At 40.2% G+C, this 25,885-nt stretch overlaps 1 protein-coding gene across 3 annotated transcripts in view; it reads left to right on the top strand.

Annotated features, from left to right (window-relative positions):
* Window positions 1-334: 334 nt before the first annotated feature.
* Window positions 335-25,885, top strand: part of MCC (MCC regulator of WNT signaling pathway) — a 417,242-nt gene continuing 391,691 nt past the window's right edge. Inside the window, exon 1 of one of the 3 annotated variants that reach the window (XM_037167030.2) lies at window positions 335-533. In XM_037167030.2, coding sequence (XP_037022925.2) covers window positions 382-533 — 152 coding nt within the window. In that variant the 5' untranslated portion in view covers window positions 335-381. Of the gene's footprint in view, window positions 534-1,094; window positions 1,192-25,885 lie in introns of those variants that run through there. The other 2 variants (XM_037167029.2, XM_037167031.2) reach the window with 2 other exon arrangements.

Below are 25,885 nucleotides of genomic sequence, written 5' to 3'. Positions count from 1 at the left end.
CTAAGGGGAGAACACTTGGCCCTCTGCCCAAAGCGTTCCCGAGTGTCAGGGGCCGGATGCACGGAGCTGACACCTTTCCCAGGCGCCTCTTGTGTGTTCTGCCTTCCCTCGCGTCCCCGTTGCCACCCATGGCTCCCTAACTCCCTGAACACACCTTCCTCTCCCCCCTCTCTCCCAAGGTGCCTACTCCCGCGATTGCAGAGCGCCCATCTTCCCAGCCCCGGCAAAACCCGGAGAGGCGGAATCCCTCCCCGGGAGCGCCCGGGCGGCCACTGGGCATGCTCCGTTGTCAGGCTGGTCCGCAGCTGCGAGCAGCACTGGAGCCTCACGGATTTCTCCTGCCGCCGCGCGTCCGCCTCCTCCGGAGCTGGGAGCGGGCGCATGATGGCGGCGGCGGCCGGGAGCGCTAGCGGCGGCGGCAGCAGCGGCGGCGCGGGCAGCAGCAGCAGCGACACGTCCAGCACCGGCGAGGAGGAGCGGATGCGGCGCCTCTTCCAGACGTGCGACGGCGACGGGGACGGATACATTAGCAGGTACTGTGGGAGATAGAGAGCGGCTGGGGCGAGACCCGCCCCTCCGCGCTGCCCTTGACCCCTCCTCTGCCCTCGCGCCCCAACTTCCAGCAAGTAGCTTAGAAGCTCACGGGAAAAGTTGGCTGCGACTCGGAGAGCGCGTCGCCGGCTGGGTCACAGAGGCCGAAGGGCCGTTTTACTCGCCTTCCGGAGCTGCCAGCTGGTCCAACTTTTCCCAGCGCTGTCTTTGTCTGGGCGTGGGGAGACATCTCCTTAGGATGCGAGCCCGCCCCTGGGCGTCGGAGCGCTCCTGCCTGTGGGAAATGGGTTCTGGCAGCTTGTCCCAGGTCAGGGGGTGCTGCTGTGCAGCCTCGGGCTCCTGGGTGTCCAGGTGCTGTGGCACTGGGCTGCGATCTGCCCGGAGGACAGCGCGGGGGGTGGATCAGGATGGAGATGCGCTCTCAGTGACAAATTGGACATGAAAACAAGCTGTGAAGAACTTTCATGTGTCACGGAGTCTCTGTATTCCAAACTTCGGCGCTCGGAGAAGTAGTTTGTCTCCAGTACTGATTTAAACTTACTAGCCCGAAGAAAACGAAGCTCGCAGGCGCACAATGGGGAGTTAGAGGAGAGTCAGGAATACAGAGCATACTTCCTACCCCGCCTCCGCGCTAACCAGGTGAGCCTCCAGACGGGTCTCGGGGCTGCACCGCAGCACCTCTCAGAACCCTCGCGGTGTTTGCTTCAAGATCCCCCTCCAGGGGCAGTGTTTCGGTGGACAAGTCTTCAAGCCTCAGGACTTGTCAAAATAATTACTTCTGTCCAGATTTTCATCACTTATCAGGCACTGGTGGTGAAGAAGGCAATCGTAATGTTTCACGGCACGCTTCTATGAAAGGTTGAGAACAGGCTCTGCAAACCTTAGTCCCCGAAATTTGAATTGCCTTAGAGGAAGTAGGCAGCCTAAGTTGTGTATTGCACCTGTATGTTGCATTTTTGTGTATTGCATCTTTGTCTCGGTGATGCTAAAGATCTTTGAAAATTCTGGGTTTCCTCCTACTGATTGTCCTTGCTTCTTTAAAGAAAAAACTGGGGAATTGCCCCCTCCACAAAAAAATTTTTTAAAGATCTCTGAGACAGGTAATTTGACAGGTAAGAATTTCACAGTTAGAAAAACAATTATTTACTTTGAACTTTTGACTGAATTATGATCATTCTCAGCTGAATTTTATTACTTTTCTTTTTTTTAATTTATTTTTTTATTGATTATGCTGTTACAGTTGTTCTATTCAGCCCCTTCATTCCCCTCGACCCTGTCCCCCGTCCCCACCATTACCCCCCTTTAGTTTATGACCATGTGTCTCAAGTTCTTTAGATTCTATATTTCCCATACTATTCTTGCCCCCCATCTATTTTCTATCTACTGTCTATGCTACTTATTTTCTGTACCTTCTCCCCTCTTCTCCTCCCACTCCCCTGTTGCTAACCCTCCTTGAGATCTTCATTTCTATGTTTCCACTCCTGATCTAGCTGTCCTTTTAGTTTGCCTTTGTTTTAGATGTGGTTGTTAATAACTGTGAGTTTGTTGTCCTTTCACTATTCATGTTTCTTTAACTTCTTTTTCTTAGATAAGTCCCTTTAACATTTCCTATAATAAGGGCTCGGTGATTATGAACTCCTTGAATTTGATCTTATCTGAGAAGCACTTTATCTGCCCTTCCATTCTAAATGAAAGCTTTGCTGGATAGATCAATCTTGGTTGTAGGTCTTTGAATTTCATGACTTGGAATACCTCTTTCCAGCCCCTTCTTGCCTGTAAGGTCTCTTTTGAGAAATCTGCTGACAGTCTGATGGGAACTCCTTTGTAGGTGACTGTCCTCTTATCTCTTGCTGCTTCTAGGATTCTCTCCTTCATTTTAATCTTGGCTAATGTAACGATGATGTGCCTTGGTGTGTTTCTTCTTGGGTCCAACTTCTTTGGGACTCTCTGAGCTTCCTGGATTTCCTGGAAGTCTATTTCCTTTGCCAGATTGGGGAAATTCTCCTTTATTATTTGTTCAAATAAGTTTTCCACTGGTGGCTGTTCCTTTCCCCCTTCTGGTACCCCTATAATTCGGATGTTGGAGCGTTTAAAAATGTCCTGGAGGTTCCTAAGACTCTCCTCATTTTTTTGAATTCTTGCTTCTTGACTCTTTTCTGTTTGGCCATTATTTGCTTTCTTCTGGCCCACTCCATTGATTTGAGTCCCAGTTTCCTTTTCATCGCTATTGGTTTCCTGTGCAATTCCATTCATTTCAATTAGTTTCGCCTTCATATGTTTGTCTAATTTGTGGCTATAATCAACCAGTTCTGTGAGGATCCTGATCACCAGTGTTTTAAACTGTGCGTCTGAGAGTTTTGCTATTTCTTCATCGCTTAGATTTATAGGCTCTGGGGCTTTGACATCTTCTTGAGCCATTTTTGGTCTGTTTGTGCTCGTTAAGTCTGAGGAGCGGAGCCTTGGATTCCCAGGTCGCTGGGTTTTGACGCTGTATGTGGAGGCGGGGTTAGAGCGGGAAATGGCAGCTCCCTCCGCTGCTGATTGCCGCTGGGGCTGCTGGCTCTCGTCCAATGGCCCAGTCCCTCGCTTGTCTATCCACACACGAATGCGCGACCACAGTCAACCCACAGCCCTGCTCCCTCGCTGTTTCCCCGAGGTCGCTGGCTGAGTTGCCCACCAGGTCCAACCCTGCGCCTGGATTCCGAGTGCCTGAGTTCGTCTGACCGAGTTTTCCTGTGCTGCCCCGCTCTGCCAGCTGCTGGTTTCACCCCTCTTACTGGTCAGGCTGAAGAATTTGTTGTTATCAGATTTCCGAAAAGTTCAGTTTTCTGTGTTCTGGCTGTGTTTTCTGTTGCTAATATTTAGTTGTCTCTAAACTTGGTTGTGTGAGGAAGCACAGCGTCTCCACCTATGCCTCCATCTTGGCGGAAGTCCCCTGAATTTTATTACTTTTCTAAAGCTTCATTGGGAACATTAGCAAGATATCAAAAAACTTTAGGGAGTAATTCTGTTCTGAAATGAAAAAATACTTGTAAGTCTAGTTGACCCCACATAGATTTTTATCTAGAAGTCTCTACCAGTTTTAGTTCTGGGGTAGAAAATATATACATCTAGATATAGATATAGGTATATAGATATATATCCTATAGTTTAGATTTGTTGGGGTGGTGTTCCTCCTTGTAAGGCCTTTATCTCATTTTCAATAATAAAAAGCAATCTGCATTCTTCACATTAGAATACCAAAAAAATGTAATTCACTTGGGCAAGAATGCATATAGAAAAGTAGTAGAATTCTCTTCTTCCTTTCCTCTAATCTGCCCTATTCATATGTTGCTTTATCTGATCTAGACTTTCTGTACAAATGCTTATAGTATTTTGAATGGTAGCTGCATCTACCCTGAAAGATGATGAATTCTGTGAGCATAATTTGAGGACTTTGCGTTGGAGAGTCAGGTGTTGTGTGTAAGGTGTTGGTGATACAGGAGATTTAGAGTAGAAACCTACTGGAGCAAAGGTGGGGGAAAAACTGTATTATTCCTTGAGCCAGATTGGTTAATGGACCCTAAACTTTAACTGTGGGTAGGGTTACTTTGGAAGTTGTGCTTCGACAGAATTCCCATGTAGGAGGATTTTAAGGATGCAAACTTATTGCAAGGGAGAACCAAGGAACTTCTCTTCAAGTGTGTTTATACAGCAAGCACAGTTTTGCCTGGAATACATGCTTTACCTGGAATACAGATAGTATGACTTGGGGCATGGGGTAAATGAAGGTAAGTGGCATTAGACGATTTCTTCTGCAAAGCTGCTGCTTTGTGCTACCCCTGTTGAATGACCTCTAGTGACTGCTCTGGAGTGGGTAATAAGATGTGGAATGCTATGAATTTTCTCTTTTATTAAACCTGAGAGTTGCACTTTCTACATTAAAACCTTAAATACCTTGGGTTCTTCGAAAGCTGTTCATCTTTATGTTCATGGTGCACAGCTGTCCCAGTGGGATTTCAGTTGGGTGTGTACAATAGAAGCCTCAGCACAGTCAAAGGTGGTTGACTTTCTCACCTAGAAGTCTGGGGTGGTCATCTAGGTTGAGACAGCCCTTCCACCATGGTGTCAATTCCCAGCTTTCTTTTATCCTAATGCATTGGCAGTCTTCACATAAAGCATTCATCCTCATGGTTACGCACAAGTCTTCAAATGATTGCTTTGTTTCCAGCCTCATTGCCAAGTTCTGTGGAGGAAGGTGTAAAAAGAAACTGAAATGAGTGTTGCCTATATCATTAAACAAAGCTTTCTCAAATCCCTTAATTGACATCTTATTGGTCAAACTACATCACCTTACCATGCCTTCTTGCAACAGAGTTCAAGGAAGCATGTAGTTCAGTTGGTCATATTACCTCCTAAACAACATTGGAGTTCTGTTACTAAGCAGGGAATGGATACTGGGCAAGTAAATAACCAAAATATCTACTGTAATAAATAACCCACATTAAACTGGCTCTGGTCCTTTGTCTAGCCCTCATTCTCAAGCAGGAATTGCGTTGAGATCGTATGTTTGGAGAAGGGATAAGTGAGAGATAGACTGGGTGCAGGACAGAAATTGTCAAGGTGCACCATCTCAGGAAGAGGCAAGTAAAAGTAGGGGTTTGAATATTCAATATTCTTTGGGCCCAACCTTCCCATTAGACTGACAAAAAAAAAAAGGCAACTGCTAACCAGAAATTCCTGGAATAGCTGCTTCTGCCAAGGAACTCCCAGCCTGCCAGAGGGACCTAGAATCATCCTCTTGGATATTTAAGCTGGAAGCGACAACTACCATCAGGTGAAGTCAAACCGTAGCTTGGATAGGGCAGGATTTGGGCTGCACAGTAGAACCACAGCAGGCTCTTCTGTGCATTTTGTTAGTTATGCAGGGACATAACATTTTGTGGTATTGAATTTTTGGACCCTATTTATGATGTTATAGGAGATTCTGGGGTTACTCTATTTGCTAAAATTAACTTCTCTCTGGTATTTTTAAAGCTTCTTATCTTTACCCTTCAGTTTAAGAAACTATCTTGAATATTTTGACAAATACTTAAAACCAACACTTACATGTCTATCTACATAGTTCCTGAGCCTCAGCTCAAACATTGGTGTCTTTAGAGAGAGCTTCCCTGATGATTTTTCCAAAGTGGGTTCACTCTACCCCACCATTATTCTCCATTAGGGTACCAGTGGCTTTCTTCCAAAGCACCCTTTACAACTTGTAATTGCATTTCTATTTACTACTTGTTTGCTTGTTAATTGTCATCCTTCCACTAGATGTAGCCTTCATGAAGGCAGGACTTGTGTCTGTTTTGTTAAAACACTGCACTCAGTATCTAGCACAATATTTGCCATTTAGCAATAAACCAGTCAATTCTGATGAATAAATAATCAAACGAAAGAGTGGCTACATTCACGTATATTGAAAATTATTTTAAGAATTTTCATTTCCAAGCATATTTCATGTTTATAAAATATTTTATATGTGAGTGTACTTTTATTAACAGATATTTATTTTAAAAATAACTTCTTTCTGGTTATAGAAAAGACATTTTTGTTGAAAATTTGGAAAACTACAAATATGTATAAAAATGAAATAAAAACCACCCATTATCCCATAACCAAGGAATATCATTTCTGTTTTCCTGGTGACATATCTGCATGTTATTGTTCCTCTAGTACATTAAAAATAATTAGACAAAAGGAAAGACATCCCATGCTCATGGATAGGAAGATTTAACATTGTTTTCATGGCAATAATCTCAGAAATTGATCTGCAAATTCACCACACCTTTTCAGAATCTCAGCTGCCACTTTTTTTTGCAAAAATTGACAGTCTAATCCTAAAATTCATATGGAAATTGAAGGGACCCCCAAAATAGTCAAAATAATCTTGAAAATATTTGAAGGACAAAGTTGGAAGAATCACACTTCTCCGTTTCAAAACTTACTAAAAAGCAACAGTAATCAAGACAGAGGAACACTGGCAAAAAGACACACAGATCAGTGAAATAGAACTGAGAGTCCAGAAACAAACTCGTGTGTATATGGTGAATTGATTTCATCATGAGTACCAAGACAAGGGTGCCAAAATCAAGGGTGAAATGAGAAAAGAATAACCATTTCAACAAATGGTGCTGGCACAACTGGATAGCCATGTATAAAAGAAAGAAGTTGGACACTGTCTTCACATACAAAAATGTGTATATTCCTCACATTCCTCATACAAAAATTAACTCAATATGGATCAAACACTTAAATATAAGAGATAAAACTGCTAAACTCTTAAAAGAAAACATAGGACAAAATCATTATCTCCTTGCATTTGACAGTGGATTTTTATGTATGACACCAAAACAAGCTATAAACAAACAAACAAAAAACAATAGGTAAACTGGGCCTCATCAAAATTTATTAAACTTGTACTTCAAAAGATATTATCAAAACAGTGAAAGACAATGCAGAGAATGGGAGAAAATATTTGCTAATCATATATTTGATAAAGGACTTGTATCCAGGTTATATAACAAACTCTTACAAGTCAATAATAAAAAGATAAGTAACTATTGTTTTGATATAACACAAATGCAACTTTATTTTTCTTTCCTGTTGCCTTTTTTAAAATGTGCTAAGCAGGGGATTTACTCATGTAGACCTAAAACTTGCACAATTAAAAAAAAAAAAAGAAAGGAATCTTAGGTCATTCAAAGTGATGATTCTTATTTAGTAGCTCCACAGTCTGTGGGGCTGGGCTGCAGGAAAAACCCACCCAGCATCCTCTTTCTTGCTCATTTCCTTCTCCCAAACTGATTAGCTGTGCCTTCTGGTCTCTGGGCTCAGTAGCAGAAAGGAAATAAATATGCAGAGTCTTCACCTGACAGAAATATTGCAAAATGCTTTGCCTTTCTGGGACTGGTTGCCAGGTCTTCTCTCATAAACACTTTCATATGGTTAAGCATTGCCCCCCTGCTAGGTTTCTTCTGCTGCAACTTGAAAGTAACCCAGTCTATTAGATCTTTGTCTGTAAAAACAAAGATCTAATAGACTTTTCTCCAAAGAAGATACATAGATAGCCAATAAACACATGAAAAGAGTTTAACATATTAGCTATTAGGTAAATACAAATCAAAACTAAAGTTAAACATCATTTTATACCTACTAGGATGGCTATAATCCAAAAGTGGGATAATTACAAGTGTTGACAAGAATGTGGAAAAATCAGAACCCTCATACTTTCCCACAGAAATGTGAAGTGGTGCAGCCACTTTAGAAAATAACCAGGCAGTTCCTCATAAACTTAAACATAAAATTACCATATGATCCATCAATTCTACTCCTAGGTTTATGAAGTATATCGAGAAAAAGTCCATTCATTGTTAATATAATGAGAATGGTTTGCCTGACATCGATATAACCTGGCAGCCAAGGAGAGTGAACTAGAATGCACATGTGTGAACAATGGCAACTTCACTGCACTAGTCAGTGGGGCAGTGGATGCTGCTGAGTGAGCATGTGTACTGTGTGGTCATCAAATTCAAAATGACAGTAGAGCAATGAATCTACATCAAATTTTGTGTTAAGCTTGAACATTTCTCTGCAGAAACTATTTGGATGATTCAGAAGGCTTTCAGGGACAATACAGCACAAATAAAAATGTGGCACAGACACTTCAAAGATGGTTGAGAATCTGTTGAAAGTGATCCACAGTCTGGAAGTCCTGCAACAAGCAGAACATCTGAGAATGTTGAACTTGTACAGGTTGCAATCAACAAAGGTTGGTGACTAACAGTGTGAGAACTAGAAGCTGATCTGTGGATTCCAAAAACTATTGTGTACAAGATTTTAATGCAGGGTCTTGGTGCATGAAACATATGGTGACAAAATTCATTTTGTGGCTTCTGCAACCAGAGCAGAAAGAACATTGTGCTGCATTTACTAATGATTTAATTCACACTGCTACTGATGAACCAAATTTCCTCAAGAAAGTGATAACCAGAGATGAATCCTGGGTCTACGCTTATAGTCTGGAAATGAAGGCCCAGTCATACCAAGGGAAGTTGCCTGGTTCTTCACATCTGAAGACACAGCAAAGTTGCAACAAGATCAAGACCACATTAACTGTTTTTTGACTGGGAAGGTGTCATCTGTCAAGAGTATGCTCCTTCAGACCAAACAATTAACAAGACGTACTACCTCAATGTTCTTCATTGGTTGAGACAGGCGGTACAATGAAAATGGCTGCAGCTATGGGCAACTGGTGATTGGCAGCCTAATCAAGACAATGCATCTGCTCGTGCATCACATTTGTGCAGAGTTTTTTTGGCAAAACATCAAATCATCCAGGTGACTCTGCCTCCCTATAGCCCAGATTTGGTGCCCTGTGACTTCTTGCTTTCTCTAAAACTAAAATCATCTTTGAAAGGGGAGAGAGTCCAGACCATCGATGATATTCAGAAAAATATGACAAGGCACCTGATGGCAATTCCAACAAAGGATTTTGCCTCCTCTCTTCTTATAGACTATGCATAGAACAGCCAGGCAACTTTTGAAGAGTAAGTCAGGTTATGTTATTTCTTTGCAGCATAGTGGAAAGAGCACTGGATCTGAATTAGGAAAGTTAGGTTCACTCCAGGTTCTACCTTCAGTTAACTCTGTGACTTCATACCACCCCCTGCCTCTGCCTTAGTTTCCTTATCCATCAAGTGGGTTGATGAAGTGTTCATCTGTGCTTTCTTATGCTTGGAGTTTGTTGAAATTATTGAATCGGTATGTTTAAAGTTTTTACCAAATTTAGAAAATTTTCAGCTATTATTTCTGTAAATGTACTTTCTCTTCCTTTTCTTTCATTTTGAGATTCCAATTTACATGTATTAGTATGTTTTATATTTTCCCACCCCTTACTGAGGCTCTGTTAATTTTTTTCTCAACTTTTTTCCGTGTTTCATTTTGGATAGTTTCTATTGTGATAACTTCAAATGTATTGACCTTTTCTTCTACAGTGTCAAGCTGCTATTAATCCCAGTCATATTTCACATATTTTTTACTTCTAGAAGTTCTACTTGAATATATGGCACATATTTATAATAACTATTTTAACTTCCTTATCTGCTAATTCCATTATCTCTGTCACTTCCTGGTTTGCTTCTGTTGGATTTTTCTCCTGGTTATGGGACATGTTTCTGCTTCTTTGTATGCAGGGTAATTTTTTTATTGGATGCCAGACATTTTAACTTGTTGGGTGTTGGCTTTTGTTGTACTCCTTTACTCTGTTCTGGAATGCAGTTGAGTCTGGATCTTCTTCAACCTTGACTTTAAGCTTTGTGCATCAGGTTCAGAGAATTTTTAGTGTAAGGCTAATTTTAGCTTCTGCAGATCTCTGAAGCTCTCTCTCTGAGGCATTTCTTCCTCTTGCCTCTACACCACAAGTTCTGGCTACCTTGACTTCCCCAAACTTCGTTCTCTATCTCCTCAACTCAGTGAGATCATTGGAGCTCTTTGGACTCCTGTTCTACAGCCTATAAACTGACTTAAGGCAGTAAGTTGGTGAGACTGTAGGCTTAGCTTACTAGTTTCTCTTTTATTCAACTCATGCTATTCATTATATACTACCTGGAAATCACTGTTTTGTATATTTTGTCTGGTTTTCTTATTTTAGGTAGGAAGGTAAATTCAGTGTCTGTGATTCCAAAGTGATGTGAAATGGAATCCTGATTTCTCTTTTTACTGAGTGTCCCAAAGTCAGCATGCCTATTTGTAAGAACTCTCTGTATTAAATTTATGTAGAAATAATTTTATAACATTTACAGACATATCTCAAGCAACTTACTGTTTTAAGCTACTACCTACAGTCTCAGCCCACAAGTCTTTTCTTTTAGTAGCTAACATTATTGATTACTCACAGTGTGCTAGGCTCTGTGCTAAACAAGTACTTTATATGAGGGGAACACCCCCCAAAATGGAATTATCTTCTGGAGGGTGGGCCCTTGTATCACAGGCTTCCCCCCACTAGGTGAGTGTTCTAGGAACCCATCTGTATCAGTGTACCAACTCTCATTGTTTTGAGAGGCTGCATTTGGATTCAGTTAATTTTTTTTGAAGACTCATCACATTTGCCCATTTCATGATGGGGATTTATGAGCACACCTGCCCACACTGTGCTGAGTGTTCAGCAGTTTTTGTCCCCCACCCTCCCTATTCACCTGATATCATGCCAGGCAACTTTTTTTTGTTGATTTCCTGGAGGAAAAAAGTCCTCCAAGGGAAATATCTTGATGATATGGAAGAGGTGAAATAAGAAAAATGGCAGAAACATTAAAAGCATCAAAATTGATGAGTTCAAAAATTGTTTTGAGTGGTAGAAAAGACATCTTCATAGGTGTATTGCATCAAATGGAGAGTACTTTGAAGGTGACTAAAGTTTAAACATGTAAAAATAAATACACAATGTTTTATTAATAAATTCTAGTTTTTTGAGGTCCCCCTCAGTTACTACAACATAGCCCCTCTGAAGAAGGAATTATTGTTACAACAAACAATTTAAAGATGAGAAAAACAGGTTTGGAGATATTATTTGCTCAAGATTCCACAGTTAGTAAGACCTGAACTTCAGCTCATGTCTCTGGTTCTCAAATGAGGGTCTTGCCCACTAAATTGATGCTGCTTTCCACGTGCATTTCTTTAAGTTAATTTTTAAGAGTTTTATTGAGATGTAATTTGCATAATATATAATTTGCCCATTTAGGTGTACAATTCAATGGTTTTTAGTATACTCACAGAGTTGCGCAACCATCATCATAATCAATTTCAGAATATTGTCATTACATTGAAAAGAACTACTGTACCCTTTAGCAGTCATCTCCCATTTCCCCCTGATATTCTCAGCCCTAGACAGCCATTAATCTATTTTCTGTCTCTGCCTATTGTGCACACACATTTCATATAAATGGAATCATATATATCATGTGACCTTATTTTACTTGTGTTTTGGTGGCATATTCTCAAAGACTTTGCCTAACCCAAGGTCACAAAGATTTACTCCTATATTTTCTTCTTAGAGTTTTATAGTTTTTATTCTTACATTTAGGTCTATGATCCATTTTGAGTTTAATTTTTGTGAATGGTGAAGAAGGGATCCAAGTTTATTAGTTTGCGTGTTGTATATAGTTGTCCAAGCAACACTGTTGAAAAGATTATTGTTTTCCCATTTTCTTGACACCCTTCTCAAAAATCAATTGACTATAAACATAAGAGTTTATTTCTGGACTCTCAATTTTTTTCCATGGCTATCACACCTATTCTTCTACCAGTACCACACAGTCTTGATTACTGTTGCCTTATGGTTGAGTTTTGGAATCAGGAAGTTTGAATCTTTCAACTTTTTTCTTTTTTTAAAGATTGTTTGGCTATTCTTAGTACCTTGACCTCCCAAACAAACTTTGGGATAATGTTGTCAATTTCTTGAAAACAGGCAACTGAAACTTTGGACAGAGATTGTATTTAATCTATAGACCAGTTTTTTCACATGTATTTTTACTAACCATGTTTTTTAGGGTATTTTTTTCCTCCAGCCCATATCTTTATTTTACACTATTTTTACTTTGAGTCATATTAGTGAACATCTAAAATTATAATGGCATGTTTATAGTAGCTTTATAGTTTACAATCAGTTAGTCCTACATTATCTTATGTAACCTTTGCAACAAAAATTAATATCTTTGTTTTAAGACAAGAAGCCAAGATAAAATAACCTCTAAAGGGAATAATGAATCTGCTGCCCTTACTTGAGGATCCTTTCCACCACACATGCTCCCAAGCTAACACAAGAAAACATTTTTTCAATGTTTTCCTAAACATTGAAGTTCTTTAGTATTTAATTTACCCAGAGTCCACAGTGGAGATGAATTTTGATTTTATAGCTGGCTTCTTAACAGCAATGGGAATGGCATTTAAATTATTGGTACAGAAGGTGAGGTATTTGCATTCTAAATGAAGTCTCAGCTGGGGAAACTCTCTTGTTGTTCAGTAAATTGAAAATCTCTTTAAGTGTTAGTCCCAGAATAGAAACCATATGGCAAGAAAGGGCATTTCCTTTGAGAACAGTTAATTGTCAGCTTCTCATTGTCATTTCAAAATGTCAGTTTAAATATGTAAATGAGTAATTTCTAAATTCATGACATTGATATTGAAGACTGTAACTGATGGGAAAAAAAGTTGGGTAAGCAGAAGGACTCTCAGGACCATTGTTCAAACATTTGGATCCCTGTTACTTAATGGAGTGAAAAATGTAAACAGAACAAATTTCTAGATCAACCAATATGCATTAATGTTTTGTCTTACATGACAGTTGTTAGCTGAGTTTAAGTGTAGCCCTCAGTTGAATATTTAGAAGTGAAACCATTACCTGGAAAATTTAAGGTAGATAAGCTTGTGTGTGTGTGTGTGTGTGTGTGTGTGTGTGTGTGTGTGTGTGTGTGTGTGTGTTTTAACATTGATATCAGTGATGTAGAAGATACTTGAAAACACAACTTAAACTTGATGTTGGTATTAATTGGGCATCTACTCAACATTATGTCAAGTGGCATTGGTTAAGACACCTATTGTCTGTTGTTTAAAAATTCAGCATGTACAAATTTATGGTACAGATGGAGGAAGTAAGAACCCAGATGACGTGAAGGAGGGCATTTTTATAAAAATGTGGCTACCTTTCCTTTAAATGTCAGAAATTTTAACTTATTTACTAAAATTCAGAACTTCCATTCTGGCCGTGTGGCCCAGTTGGTTGCAGCATCATCCCATAAAGCAAAAAGGTTGCTGGCTGGATTCCTAGTCAGGGCACGTGCCTGGGTTTGTGACTTTGGTTCCCCATAGGGGGGTATATGAGAGGCAGCCGATTGATGTTTCTCTCTCACACTGATGTTTTTCTCTGTCTCTATTTCTATTCCTTCCCCTCTCTCTAAGATCAATAAGTATGTCCTCTGGTGAGGATTTTTAAAAAGTAATAAAAATAAATAAATAAAATTGAGAACTTCTTTCTGAGAAATAACAAACTTAACAGAATATTCTACATTAGAGGTTAATGCTTTTTAGTCAAGGATTTTACTTTGATAATTTTATGTCCTATCGGGTCTTAACCTGAGTGCATTTCACAATAAACAGGATGAAAATCACTGAGAATATTATTGGGAAAATATTTACTCTTCTAAAAATGTGTTGAAAGTTTTATATTTATTATAAGCAAAAGATAAAATCAGTGCTGCTCATCTCCCTCTCCCTTCTTGATTTTTCTAAATTCCTTCATCTCTAACCAGAATTATTCTTCCAGTGTCCTAACCTGTCACCGTGACCGCTCTAGACCATACGACACTGATACCAAAGTCACTTTTCTCTAACACCAAACTGAGCAAGCAGCTCTTCTTGAAATCCTTCAACAGTTGTCTGTATTTTACAGATAAGTTCAGACTCCTTCTGGGGCATGTAGTTTACCCATCTGGTGCAGACTCCACCTCTCCAGCCTTATCTCTCCCATGTCCCCCCTCCGGCAGGCCCTGCTGTACTATCAGTGCCTTGCAACACACAGCTCCCTCTGTGAGTGCCTCCTCTCTCCCTTGTCTTCCTGGTGAGCACCTTCTCCTTTTTCTAGATTCAGTTCTCATGCAGCTTTTTCCTTGGGGAGAATTTCCTGATGCCTCAGTACCTTACACACACTCAGAGGCCACTACTGCTCACATTTGATATTCTCACTGTTCCCATTTCCTTTCTCTCCACACTCAGGCACACGCTGCTTTTCTTGTCTTTTACCTTTATAGCCTCCAGTGCTCAAATTGTAGGTAATAGAAACTGACTAAATATTAATCAAATAAATAAACTACTTCATTATGTAATGGTTATTTCAAATCCTTTAGAATTTTTAGAATAAGGATTTATTGGATTTGGTTCAACTTAGAAGAAGCTGAGGAATTTATATTTGAAGATACATATCATGTAACATTTTACCTCATTTAAAATACCAGTATGATGTGTATTCAGTGACCTTGCTGCTAACTAACTAGTCACGTGAATTTAGGCAAGTCACACAAACCTCTCTAATCAGATTCTTCTTCTGTGAAATAATTTTAACATCTTTTTAGGACTGAGATACTTTTATTTTATGGACAGGATTTTGATGGTACCGTATACTATGAAAAGGCATGCTATTTAATTAGTCTCTACTAGGCAACTCTTTCTTTATGAACTCATAGTGAAGAATCCATAACATCTCTATATTAGTGGTTAACATCCAATAGTCTTTAATACTACCTAACTAGTAGTATTTCCAAAAGCACTGACCTGTTGCTTATGTTTTAGGGTGTTTTTTTGTTGTTGTTTTTTGTCACTTTCTGAGTAAAGGTTATAAGATTAAGTGAACTTTAAAAACTACTCTTAATTTTACATGCTAGTTGTTACTAAAAGGTAGATGGGAGGTAAATACAGCTTGCCTCCTTGCACAAACACATCAAAATTACAACTAAAATATAGAACGACCATCACTCAGAACTGCCAGACATTGAGTTGAATAGAAGTCTGATAACTATAGAATCAAAGAAACCCCATCCATCCCATCTGGTAAGGGAGGCAGAGATGCAAACAGGCTGACCCCACATCCACATGTGGTGGATAAAAATTGGGGAGGGATATCTCAGGACAAAGGAGTCCCAGCCCCACACCAGGCCCCCAGCCCAGAGTTCTAATGCCAGGAAGGTAAGTCCCCACAACTTCCAACTGCACAAACCAATGGGGATTGAGCCAGTGGAAGAAAATGCAGGAGCTCCAAACAGTTCCTCTTAAAGAACCCACACATGGACTCTCACCTACTCAGACTTACTCCCTCTGAGCTCTGGCACTAGAAGGGAAGCTTGAAGGGCACCAGTGGCATACTGATAGAGGCTGAAGTGCCTGGCATTGGGGCAGTCGGAGGCCATTGTCCCTTTTCTGAGCCCTCCCCTCACAGAGCCATGGAGCTGGCAGGCTGGTGCCATATCTGAGACTCCATCAACCTGGCTAACACTGTTTAACCTGCCTTGGAGATCCCCAGAGACTCCACACCACCCAATTTATGAGCTCACCCAAGCTACTTTTCTGTATGAATGGCTGGTCTTGGCTCAGTGTTTCACAACTTCCTAAATCATTTCAAACAAATAACAGCTGGCCTCAGTGAGCTCCGGACCAGGCACTAGCAGTAGCCAGATGAGTTTCACAATTTAGCTTTGCCTGAGAATATCCAAGCCCAGCACAACTTGCAGCCCTTTCAGATTGCTTTATAGCTCAGGCAGGGTGGCCCTGCACAAAACACAGGTTGGGACTGACCTTGGCCTGCACCACCTGGGAACACTGGGTGAGTGCTCCCAGTGCATAGCTACAGACCATGTCCAAGCACCACCACCCTGACCCTGCACAGCTGATTCTCCACAGAGGACAGAGGTTGGTGGTCAGTGGTCACAGCCAATCCTTGCAGCTGACTGCTGTGGGTAAGTCGCTCCCATTGATCTGCCAATAGCAATCAAGTCTCAACTACAAGAAGAGGGTGTACTCAGCCCACAGTAAGGGTGTACCTCGAGCACCCAGCTTAGGTGATAGTGGATCCCACAACGCCTATTACATTAGGCCACACTACCAAAACAGGGATTCAAAGCAGCTCTACCTAACACATAGAAACAAACACAGGGACAGTGTCAAAACTAGGAGACAGAAACATGGCCCAAATGAAAGGACGGATCAAAACTCCAGAAAAAAGAGCTAAACAAAATGAACATAACAATCTATTAGATGCAGAGTTCAAAACACTGGTTATAAGGATGTTCAAGGAACTTAGTGAGGACCTCAACAGCATATAAAAGATCCAGTTAGAAACAAAGGATACACTAACTGAAATAAAGAACAGTTTACAGGGAAACAACAGTGAATGGATGAAGCCGAGAATTAAATCAATGATTTGCAACAAGAAGGAAAGGAGGGAGGGAGGGAGGGAGGGAGGGAGGGAGGGAGGGAGGGAGGGAGGGAGGGAGGAAGGAAGGGAGGGAGGAAGGAAGGAGGGAAGGAAGGAAGGGAGGGAGGGAGGGAGGGAGGGAGGGAGGGAGGGAGGGAGGAAACTAATCAGAACAACAAGAAGGAAAAAGAATAAAAAAAAATGAGGACAGTATAAGCAGCCTCTAGGACAGCTTCTAGAGGTCCAACATCTGCATCCTAGGGATGCCAGAAGGAGAAGAGAGAATGGAAGAAATTGGAAATTTACTTGAAAAAAAAATGAAATAAAACTTCCCTAATTTGGTGAAAAAAATAGACATGTAAGACTAGGAAGCACAGAGAGTCCCAATCTAGTTGGACCCAAAAAGGACCACTCCAAGACACATCATAATTAAAATGCCATGGGTTAAAGAGAAGAGAGAATCTTACAAGCAGCAAGAGAAAAAGTTAGTGACATACAAAGGAGTTCCCATAAGACTGTCAGCTGATTTCTCAAAAGAAACCTGTCAGGCAAGAAGGGGCTTGCAAGAAGTATTCAAAGTTGTGAAAGACAAGGACCTACAACCAAGATTACTCTAACCATCAAAGCTATCATTTAAAATGGAAGAGCAGATAAAGAGCTTCCCAGACGAGAAAATACTAAAGGCATTCATCGTGACCAAACCAGTATTATATGACATGTTAAAGGTAATTATTTAGGAATAAGAAGGAGATCAATATTATGAATAATAAAATGTCAATAAATACATATCCATCACCAATTGAATCTAAAACACCAAGCGAGCAAAGAAGAAAAACAAAGACAGAATCATGAATACAGAGAGCATTTTGATGGTCACCAGGTGGAAGGGGTGTGGGGGGGAATGGGTGAAGAGGTGAGGGGATTAAGAAGTACGAATGAGTAGCTACAGAATAGCCATGGGGATGTGAAGTACAGAATAGGAAATGTAGATCTATTATATTTGTTCAAATAATTTATTTTTTCAGCACATTTATGGAGTGCTTAGTGTATAATAGACTCTCTTCTAAGTATTGATGATATAGCAGTGAACAAAAGCAACAAAAGTTTTTGCTCTCAAGAAACTTACATTCTTTGGAGAGGGGTGGTATAAGATAAATAGTTAAATGGTCTGCCAGATGGTGAGACATACCAAAAAAAGCAGGAAGTGTAATAGTGAGTGCAGGTGTGATAGGTTAATTTTAATATTAAATAGGGTATATAGGGGACACCTTATTGAAAAAGTAATATTTGACCAAACATGTGAAGAGTCAGGGACCAGCTGTTAATTTATTTGGAGGAACAGGTTCCTTACCGAAGGAACAGCAAAAGCAAAAGTCATGAGGCATTCAAAGAGGAGATCAGCGTGGCTGGTGTGAGAAAGGGAAGAGAAGCAGGTGAAGTAGGAGTTGACAGATTTTATGGCCTTGTAGATTATTGTAAGGACTTTGGTTTTTAGTCTGAGTGAGAGGTTTCTTCTTGAGTCTGTAGAATTGTCTATACTTACTTGCTCCATTTTCTTACTTCTCATAAACTGAATTCTAGCATCTGTCACTCTGATCAGTCCCTACTATTGCTCCATTAAAATAGTGCTGAGGTCACCAGTGGCCTTACTGTCAGTTAATAACATGGATGTTTCCAGTCCTTGCCTGTATTGCCTCTCAGCAATCAGCTGTGTTGAGCATTGCCTGCCTCTTGGAGCCTCCTCTTTGCCTGGCTTCCAGGACCACACAGTCTCCCTGCTTTTCTCCCACCTTTCTGGCTCTTCCTTCTCATCTCACTTGTAGGCTCATCTCTTCTACTTAGCTCTTGAGTGTCAGAATTTCTCAAGGCATCAACTTTTGCCCATTCCTCTTTTAACCCCATACATTCTTTCTGGGCATTTCTGTTTAAGCTTCAGTTGTCTTTATAGATGCAAATGACTCCCATAGTAAATGTCCCGCTCAGACTTCTCTTCTGAGTTTCAGACCTACATAACCGACTAATTCGATTGCCTATAAACCGTCTTCCACTAGATATTTCTAAAACATCTTGAACCACACAAGTCCAATGCTGGATTCATGATCTCTTGCTGTCTCAGTGAATGGGACCACTGTACACCCACTTATACAACCCAGATGAAATCTTGGCCTCATCCTTGACACAGCCTTTTCCATCATCTCCCGTGTTGGATTTTATTGCCAAGTCCTATTATTTTACCTAATAAATCTCTCTCAGATCTATTCACTTCTTTCCACCTGTATTTCTGCCACCCCATTTGTTCACTTGGAGTACTGCAAATACTCCCGAGTCTCTTATGTCTCCTTTTGCACTCCTGCAATCCAGTTTTCCACTCCTGCCAGAGAGATCTTTTTTTCTGCTTGTGTTGCCCCTGTTTAAACTCTTCAGGTGAGGCAAAGTCCTTAAATGGGCCACCATAGGCTAAGGCCCTAGGCATGCATGGTTCTACCTCTTCCTTCCTTTCCTGCCTCACCTTCCTCTCTCTCCTCCTGGCTCTCTGTCCACCAGCCCCTCTAGTCTTTGAATTTCGGTTTCTGCAGTGTGTTCTGCTGTCAGGTCCCATCCAGTTCCCATGCAGATGGATATATATCCAGCTGTTTGCAAACTGCTAAACTCAGCTCCAGGCTTTTCAACCTTTTTGGCCCTCTTATCTTCCCTGCCTTCAGAGCATTTATTTGAGTTTTTAATGATGTTCATGTATGGGAATTTCTTGATTAACGTCTTTCTGGTCCATTAAATCATGAGCTCCATGAGAACAGCTATTATGTGTTTTTTTCATTTAAATTTTTCAAATTTTTCATTAACAGCTTACATTTAATGACTACGTCTGTTTTTACTCGCCATTACATTCTCAGACCTAGTGCAGTAACCTGACACATTGTAGGTACTCAGTAAATATTTATAGAAAGAATCAATAACATCCTTTTTGCTCCTTAGAATTAAACCCAAAAGTTACATTTTTGCATAATTGGTACACTAGTGTATTTATTTTCATTTGAATAAGCAGTTTATTTCTGTAAACATAAAAAGTACCTTTTCTGAGATGTTTCTAGGTTTTTTTGGAGTTGCTAGAGAAGAAATTTCTCTAACAACTGTTGGGGATTTTCTCACTTTATCAAGATGGCTACAATTGCCGTCTGTCCTTTGTACATGTCTCCTGGACTGGGGACTGGGTAATGCACAGATTCTGGGCTGATGGCCATCCAGTGTTGTTTGTGACATTTCCAGATGTGGTAAGGAGTTTTGACTGGGGTGAAGCCCATTTTCTGGAGGAGAATATTGCAGCCTGAAGTGCTGTTCCCCAGTGTTTCTGTTGAACACTGTCTTGGTGGCTGTGGAATAGACAGCCAGGAAAACCCGAGTCTGTGGGCGAGTGTGAGATCAGAGCTGTGGGTGTTTTAAAAGGGTGTAAGACCCAGAAGAGAAAGTAGAAAGTCAGCGAATGGTCAACTGAAGTTACATCACTCATGGGCAGTTCTAAAAAGCCAGAGGCCCAGCTCTGTGGGTAGTCTGTGACTACTTTTTAAGTATTTTGACCTGACTGTGACAAGTCAGGCAAGAAAAGTACAAATTTAAAAATCTTATTTATTTCCCTCAGTTTCTAATGTGTCGCGTGGGCATTAATAGGCAAGGCATGTGGGTTAAACCTTTTCACTTTACCATCAGACTGCCCTTCATTTCTAACAGTGTTTTTTTAAGTATATCGCTTAAGTTTGTTTAGTCGTATACCCTCTATTTAGTAAGCTGTCCCTCTTGCTTTTCTTCAATACCTGACATCTCATGGCAAGAAGCTTTGGCTACTTATATCCCTTCCCAAATTAACACTTCTTTTAGAGTAGAGGAGCCCTCTCGGCATTCTATTATAATCTGTAGCTTCCAGAATGGTTGTTTTAAACACCTGTGGGTATTTTTTAATTATGCAAAGTGCCCATCCTTTAAAATATATTGAATTATTTATTCTATGTCTCCAAGAGGCAGACAGTATGGAGCTGGGACACACAGAACATATTCCGGAGTGCTAGTCCCGACTCTATTACGTGGGTGCTGTCTCACCTTAGGCCATACTTAATACTTTAATATCTTGGTTTCCTTATCTGTAATGTGGGGGTACAATAGTATCTACTATAGTACTATAAATGGGGTTGATCTGAGGAGAAAATGAGTTACTATTTTTAAAAGTTTTTTGAGTCCTTGGTTTGTAGTAATTACTATGAGTGTTTCTTAAATAGCATAAATATGATAAAGTTTTATAAACTTCTCAAATTTCAATGTGCTTTGACATCATTTGGGGATATTCTTAAATTGCAGATTCAACTCTGCAGTTCAGAGTATCAGACCGGAGACTCTGCATTTCTAATGAGCTCCCAGGTGTTGGCAGAAACTGCAAGTCCACAGACCACACTTGGAGTGGCGGCTGCCAAATATGAGGCAGCAAACTACATCTATCTCCAGAATCCTGCTCAGGTGTGACAGGCTGCACTTAGATTAGAAGAAACCGGACTTTAAAGTGATCGGCGCTTCTTCTGCTCTGCGAGCACAAGGTGCTGCAGCGAGCGTGGGGCTGTTAGATCCGCACAACAAGTCTAGTAAACAACTGTCACCACACACAGAATATTTTCTCTTGGGATGAGGACTTCAAATACTTCATCTCCTAACCAATTTTAAATATGCAGTATAGTATTATTAACTATAGTCGCCATGCTGTATCTTAAATCCCCATGACTTATTTCCACCTTCTGACTCCCTTCACTCATTTTGCCCACCCCCACCCCCATCCCCCACCTCTGGCAACCACCAATCTCTTCTCTGTATCTAGGAGCTTGGTGTTTTTGTTTTTTAGGTTTTTTTCAGATTCCATATATAAGCGAGATCATATGGTAGCTGTTTTTCTTTATCTATCTGACTTATTTCATTGAGCATAATGTCCTCAAGATCCATCTATGTTGCTACAAATGGCAAAATTTTATTCTTTATATATATATAGGTGCTTATATATATAATGATATACTGATACCACATTTTCTTTATCCATTTATCTATTGATACACACTTAGGTTGTTTCTATATCTTGGCTATGTCAATATTATTGCAGTGGACATAGGGGTACAGATATCTTTTTCAGGTAGTATTTTTGTTTTCTGTGAATAAATCTCAAAAGAGGAATTATGGGTCATATGGTAGTTCTAGTTACAATTTTTGGAGGAACCGTCATACTGTTTTCCATCTTGCCTACAGCAATATACATTCCCATCAACAGTGCACAGGGTTCCCTTTTCTCGCCAACACTTGTTCTTTCTTGTTTTTTTTGATAATGATCATTCTGACAGGTGTGAGGTGATATCTCATTGTAGTTTTGATTTGCATTTGATTAGTGATGTTGAATGTTTTTTCTTTTTTTAATTTATTTTTTATTGATTATGCTGTTACAGTTGTTCTATTCCCCCCTTCATTCCCCTCCACCCTGCCCCCCCATCCCCACCATTACCCCCCCTTTAGTTTATGACCATGTGTCTCAAGTTCTTTAGATTCTATATTTCCCATACTATTCTTGCCCCCCCCATCTATTTTCTATCTACTGTCTATGCTACTTATTTTCTGTACCTTCTCCCCCCTTCTCCTCCTCCCACTCCCCTGTTGCTAACCCTCCTTGAGATCTTCATTTCTATGTTTCCACTCCTGATCTAGCTGTCCTTTTAGTTTGCTTTCGTTTTAGGTGTGGTTGTTAATAACTGTGAGTTTGCTGTCCTTTCACTGTTCATATTTTTTAAACTTCTTTTTCTTAGATAAGTCCCTTTAACATTTCATATAATAAGGGCTTGGTGATGATAAACTCCTTGAATTTGATCTTATCTGAGAAGCACTTTATCTGTCCTTCCATTCTAAATGAAAGTTTTGCTGGATAGAGCAATCTTGGTTGTAGGTCTTTGAATTTCATGACTTGGAATACCTCTTTCCAGCCCCTTCTTGCCTGTAAGGTCTCTTTTGAGAAATCTGCTGACAGTCTGATGGGGACTCCTTTGTAGGTGACTGTCCTCTTATCTCTTGCTGCTTCTAGGATTCTCTCCTTCATTTTAATCTTGGCTAATGTAATGATGATGTGCCTTGGTGTGTTTCTTCTTGGGTCCAACTTCTTTGGGACTCTCTGAGCTTCCTGGATTTCCTGGAAGTCTATTTCCTTTGCCAGATTGGGGAAATTCTCCTTTATTATTTGTTCAAATAAGTTTTCCACTGGTGGCTGTTCCTTTCCCCCTTCTGGTACCCCTATAATTCAGATGTTGGAGCATTAAAAGATGTCCTGGAGGTTCCTAAGACTCTCCTCATTTTTTGGAATTCTTGCTTCTTGACTCTTTTCTGTTTGGCCATTATTTGCTTTCTTCTGGTCCACTCCATTGATTTGAGTCCCAGTTTCCTTTTCATCGCTATTAGTTTCCTGTGTAATTCCATTCATTTCAATTAGTTTCGCCTTCATATGTATATCTAATTTGTGGCTATAATCAACCAGTTCTGTGAGGATCCTGATCACCAGTGTTTTAAACTGTGCGTCTGAGAGTTTTGCTATTTCTTCATCGCTTAGATTTATAGGCTCTAGGGCTTTGAGATCTTCTTGAGCCATTTTTGGTCTGTTTGTGCCCGTTAAGTCTGAGGAGCGGAGCCTTGGACTCCCAGGTCGCTGGGTTGTGACGCTGTATGTGGAGGCGGGGTCAGAGCGGGAAATGGCGGCTCCCTCCGCTGCTGATTGCCGCTGGGGCTGCTGGCTCTCGTCCAATCACCCACTCCCTTGCTTTTCTATCCACACACGAATGCGCGACCACAGTCAACCTGCAGCCCTGCTCCCTGGCTGTTTCCCCGCGGTCGCTTGCTGAGTTGCCCACCAGGTCCAACCCTGCGCCTGGATTCCACACACCTGAGTCTGTCTGACTGAGTTTTCCTGTGCTACCCTGCTCTGCCAGCTGCTGATTTCGCCCCTCTTACCGGTCAGGCTGAAGAATTTGTTGTTATCAGACTTCCGATAAGTTCAGTTTTCTATGTTCTGGCTGCATTTTCTGTTGCTATTATTTAGTTGTCTCTAACTTGGTTGTGTGAGGAAGCACAGCGTCTCTACCTATGCCTCCATCTTGGTGGAAGTCCTGAATGTTTTTTCATATATCTATTGGCCATTTGTATGTCTTCTTTAGAAAAATGTCTATTCAGATCTTCTGCCCATTTTAATTGGATTACTTGGGGTACATTTTTTATTATTAACTTGTACAAGTTGTTTATATATTTTGGATATTAGCCCCTCATTAGATGTATGATTTGTAAATTTTCTCCCATTCAGTAAGTTGCCTTTTTACTTTGTTGATTATTTCTTTTGCTCTACAGAAGCTTTTTAGTTTGATAGAGTCCCACTTGTTTATTTTTGTTTTTGTTGCCTCTACTTCTGGTGTCAAATCCAAAAAAAATGATTACCAAACCAATGCCAAAGAGCTTACTGCCTATGTTTTTTACTAGGAGTTTTGTGGTTTCAGGTCTTACATTTAAGTTTTAAATCCATTTTATGTTAATTTTGTGCATGGTGTAAGGTAGAGGTTTAATTTTATTCTTTTGCATGTGTTTATACAGTTTTCTCAGCACCACTTATTGAAGAGACTGCCCTTTCTCCATTGTATATTTTTTGTTCCATTGTCATAAATTAATTGACCATATATGCATGGGTTTAATTCTGGGCTCTCTATTCTCTTCTGTTGATTTATGTCTGTTTTTGTGTCAGTGCCATACTGTTCTGGTTACTATAGTTTTGCAATATAGTTTGAAACCATGGAACATAATGCCTCCAGCTTTGTTCTTCTTTCTCGAGATAGTTTTGGAATTTTAGGGTCTTTTGTGGTACCATAACAAATTTTAACTTGTTACATTTTTCTGAAAAATGGCATTGGAATTTTGATGAGTATTGCATTGAATCTATAATTTGATTTGGGTAGTATGGACATTTTAACAATAGTAATTCTTCCAATCCATGACCATGGAATATTTTTCTATTTATTTGTGTCTTATTCAGTTATTTTCATCATTGTCTTACAGTTTTCAGTATACAGGTCTTTCAGCTCCTTGATTAAATTTACTCACAGGCATTTTATTCTTTTTGGTTCAGTTGTAAATGGGATTGTTTTCTTGATTTCTCTTTGTGATTATTTCTTATTAGTGCATAGAAATGCAGCACACTTCTGCATATTAATTTTGTATACTTTCCCACAGTTTTTACTGGGGAGAAGCCATTATCCTTATTGTTGGAAATTAGTTCTTTGATCTGCTTGGTGTGAGCTACTTACACTATATGGGTGTTGTGTGTTTCAGGAGAAAGAGAAGAAAAAGAGGAGAGAATGCTAATGAGAAAAATAACAGGAAAATAGATATTAATTCAAATATTAATTGGACAGGAGAACAAATAGTCACACCCAAATAGAGACATCCTGTGCCTCTTCCACTGAAGTATCAGCATTGACAAGGTGCCTCAGAGGATGTGTCAAATGCCTCGGGCTTCACTCTCTTTCATGCCTCCACAGAGTGTCAGGATTTCTAATTAAAATACGGTTCCCTTTATAAAAGATATTCCCAAAGTCCATCTGTAGCAATAATGAAAAGCTAGAAATAACTGTATCTACAAACACTTGGGATGTTTAACTTTTTTTTATGGTTTAGATATAAAACTATACCTCTTCAGGCAAGGGACTCTTAGGAAACCTAATTAATCTCTATTGCTTCACTTGCTTTTCTTTTTTCTCCTATTTTCTGAATATCGTGTGAATGGAGCAAATGTTTATAACTCAGTTCTGCACCCTAGGATGTATAGTTCCCCTTTCTTTATCTGTACCCACAGACTACAGTTAAGGTGTGTGCATGCGTGTATGTGTTTTCCATAGTGACTCTGGGATTTTTTTTAACGTATGTGTCTGGGTCATCTTGTTCTATTTGAAACTTTTGTCTGTCCTTCAACTTTGAAATGAGTGACCACCTTGGGTTAGCAGAAATGGAAAGGTTTAGCAACAACACAGGTTTCTGAGGTAGCAGGACTGCTCCTCTGCCCCAGCCTGTCAGAGAATAAGAGTGTTTACAGCTCGAGTTCTTTGAGCGCAGAATTCTGATTTTTTTTCAATTCAACAGTTTTATTTTTCTGGAACTTTAATTTATAAACACACACACACACAGCCCTCACCCTTGGTGTTGGTTGGACCTCTGGGCTTGCCCAAAGCTTCGTAAGCAAGCTGTGTGGGAGAGGCTGGTCTCTGGAATGTTTGTTCCCAGGATGAGGGTCTCTTCTTCAGTAACTCCCACAAA

The sequence above is a fragment of the Artibeus jamaicensis genome, unplaced genomic scaffold, assembly GCF_021234435.1.
Source record: "Artibeus jamaicensis isolate MK-2021 breed Jamaican fruit bat unplaced genomic scaffold, CSHL_Jam_final contig_402, whole genome shotgun sequence".
Taxonomy (NCBI): Eukaryota; Metazoa; Chordata; class Mammalia; order Chiroptera; family Phyllostomidae; genus Artibeus; species Artibeus jamaicensis.
The sequence above is the reverse complement of the archived record's forward strand: the minus strand, read 5'-3'. Positions and strand labels throughout refer to the sequence as shown.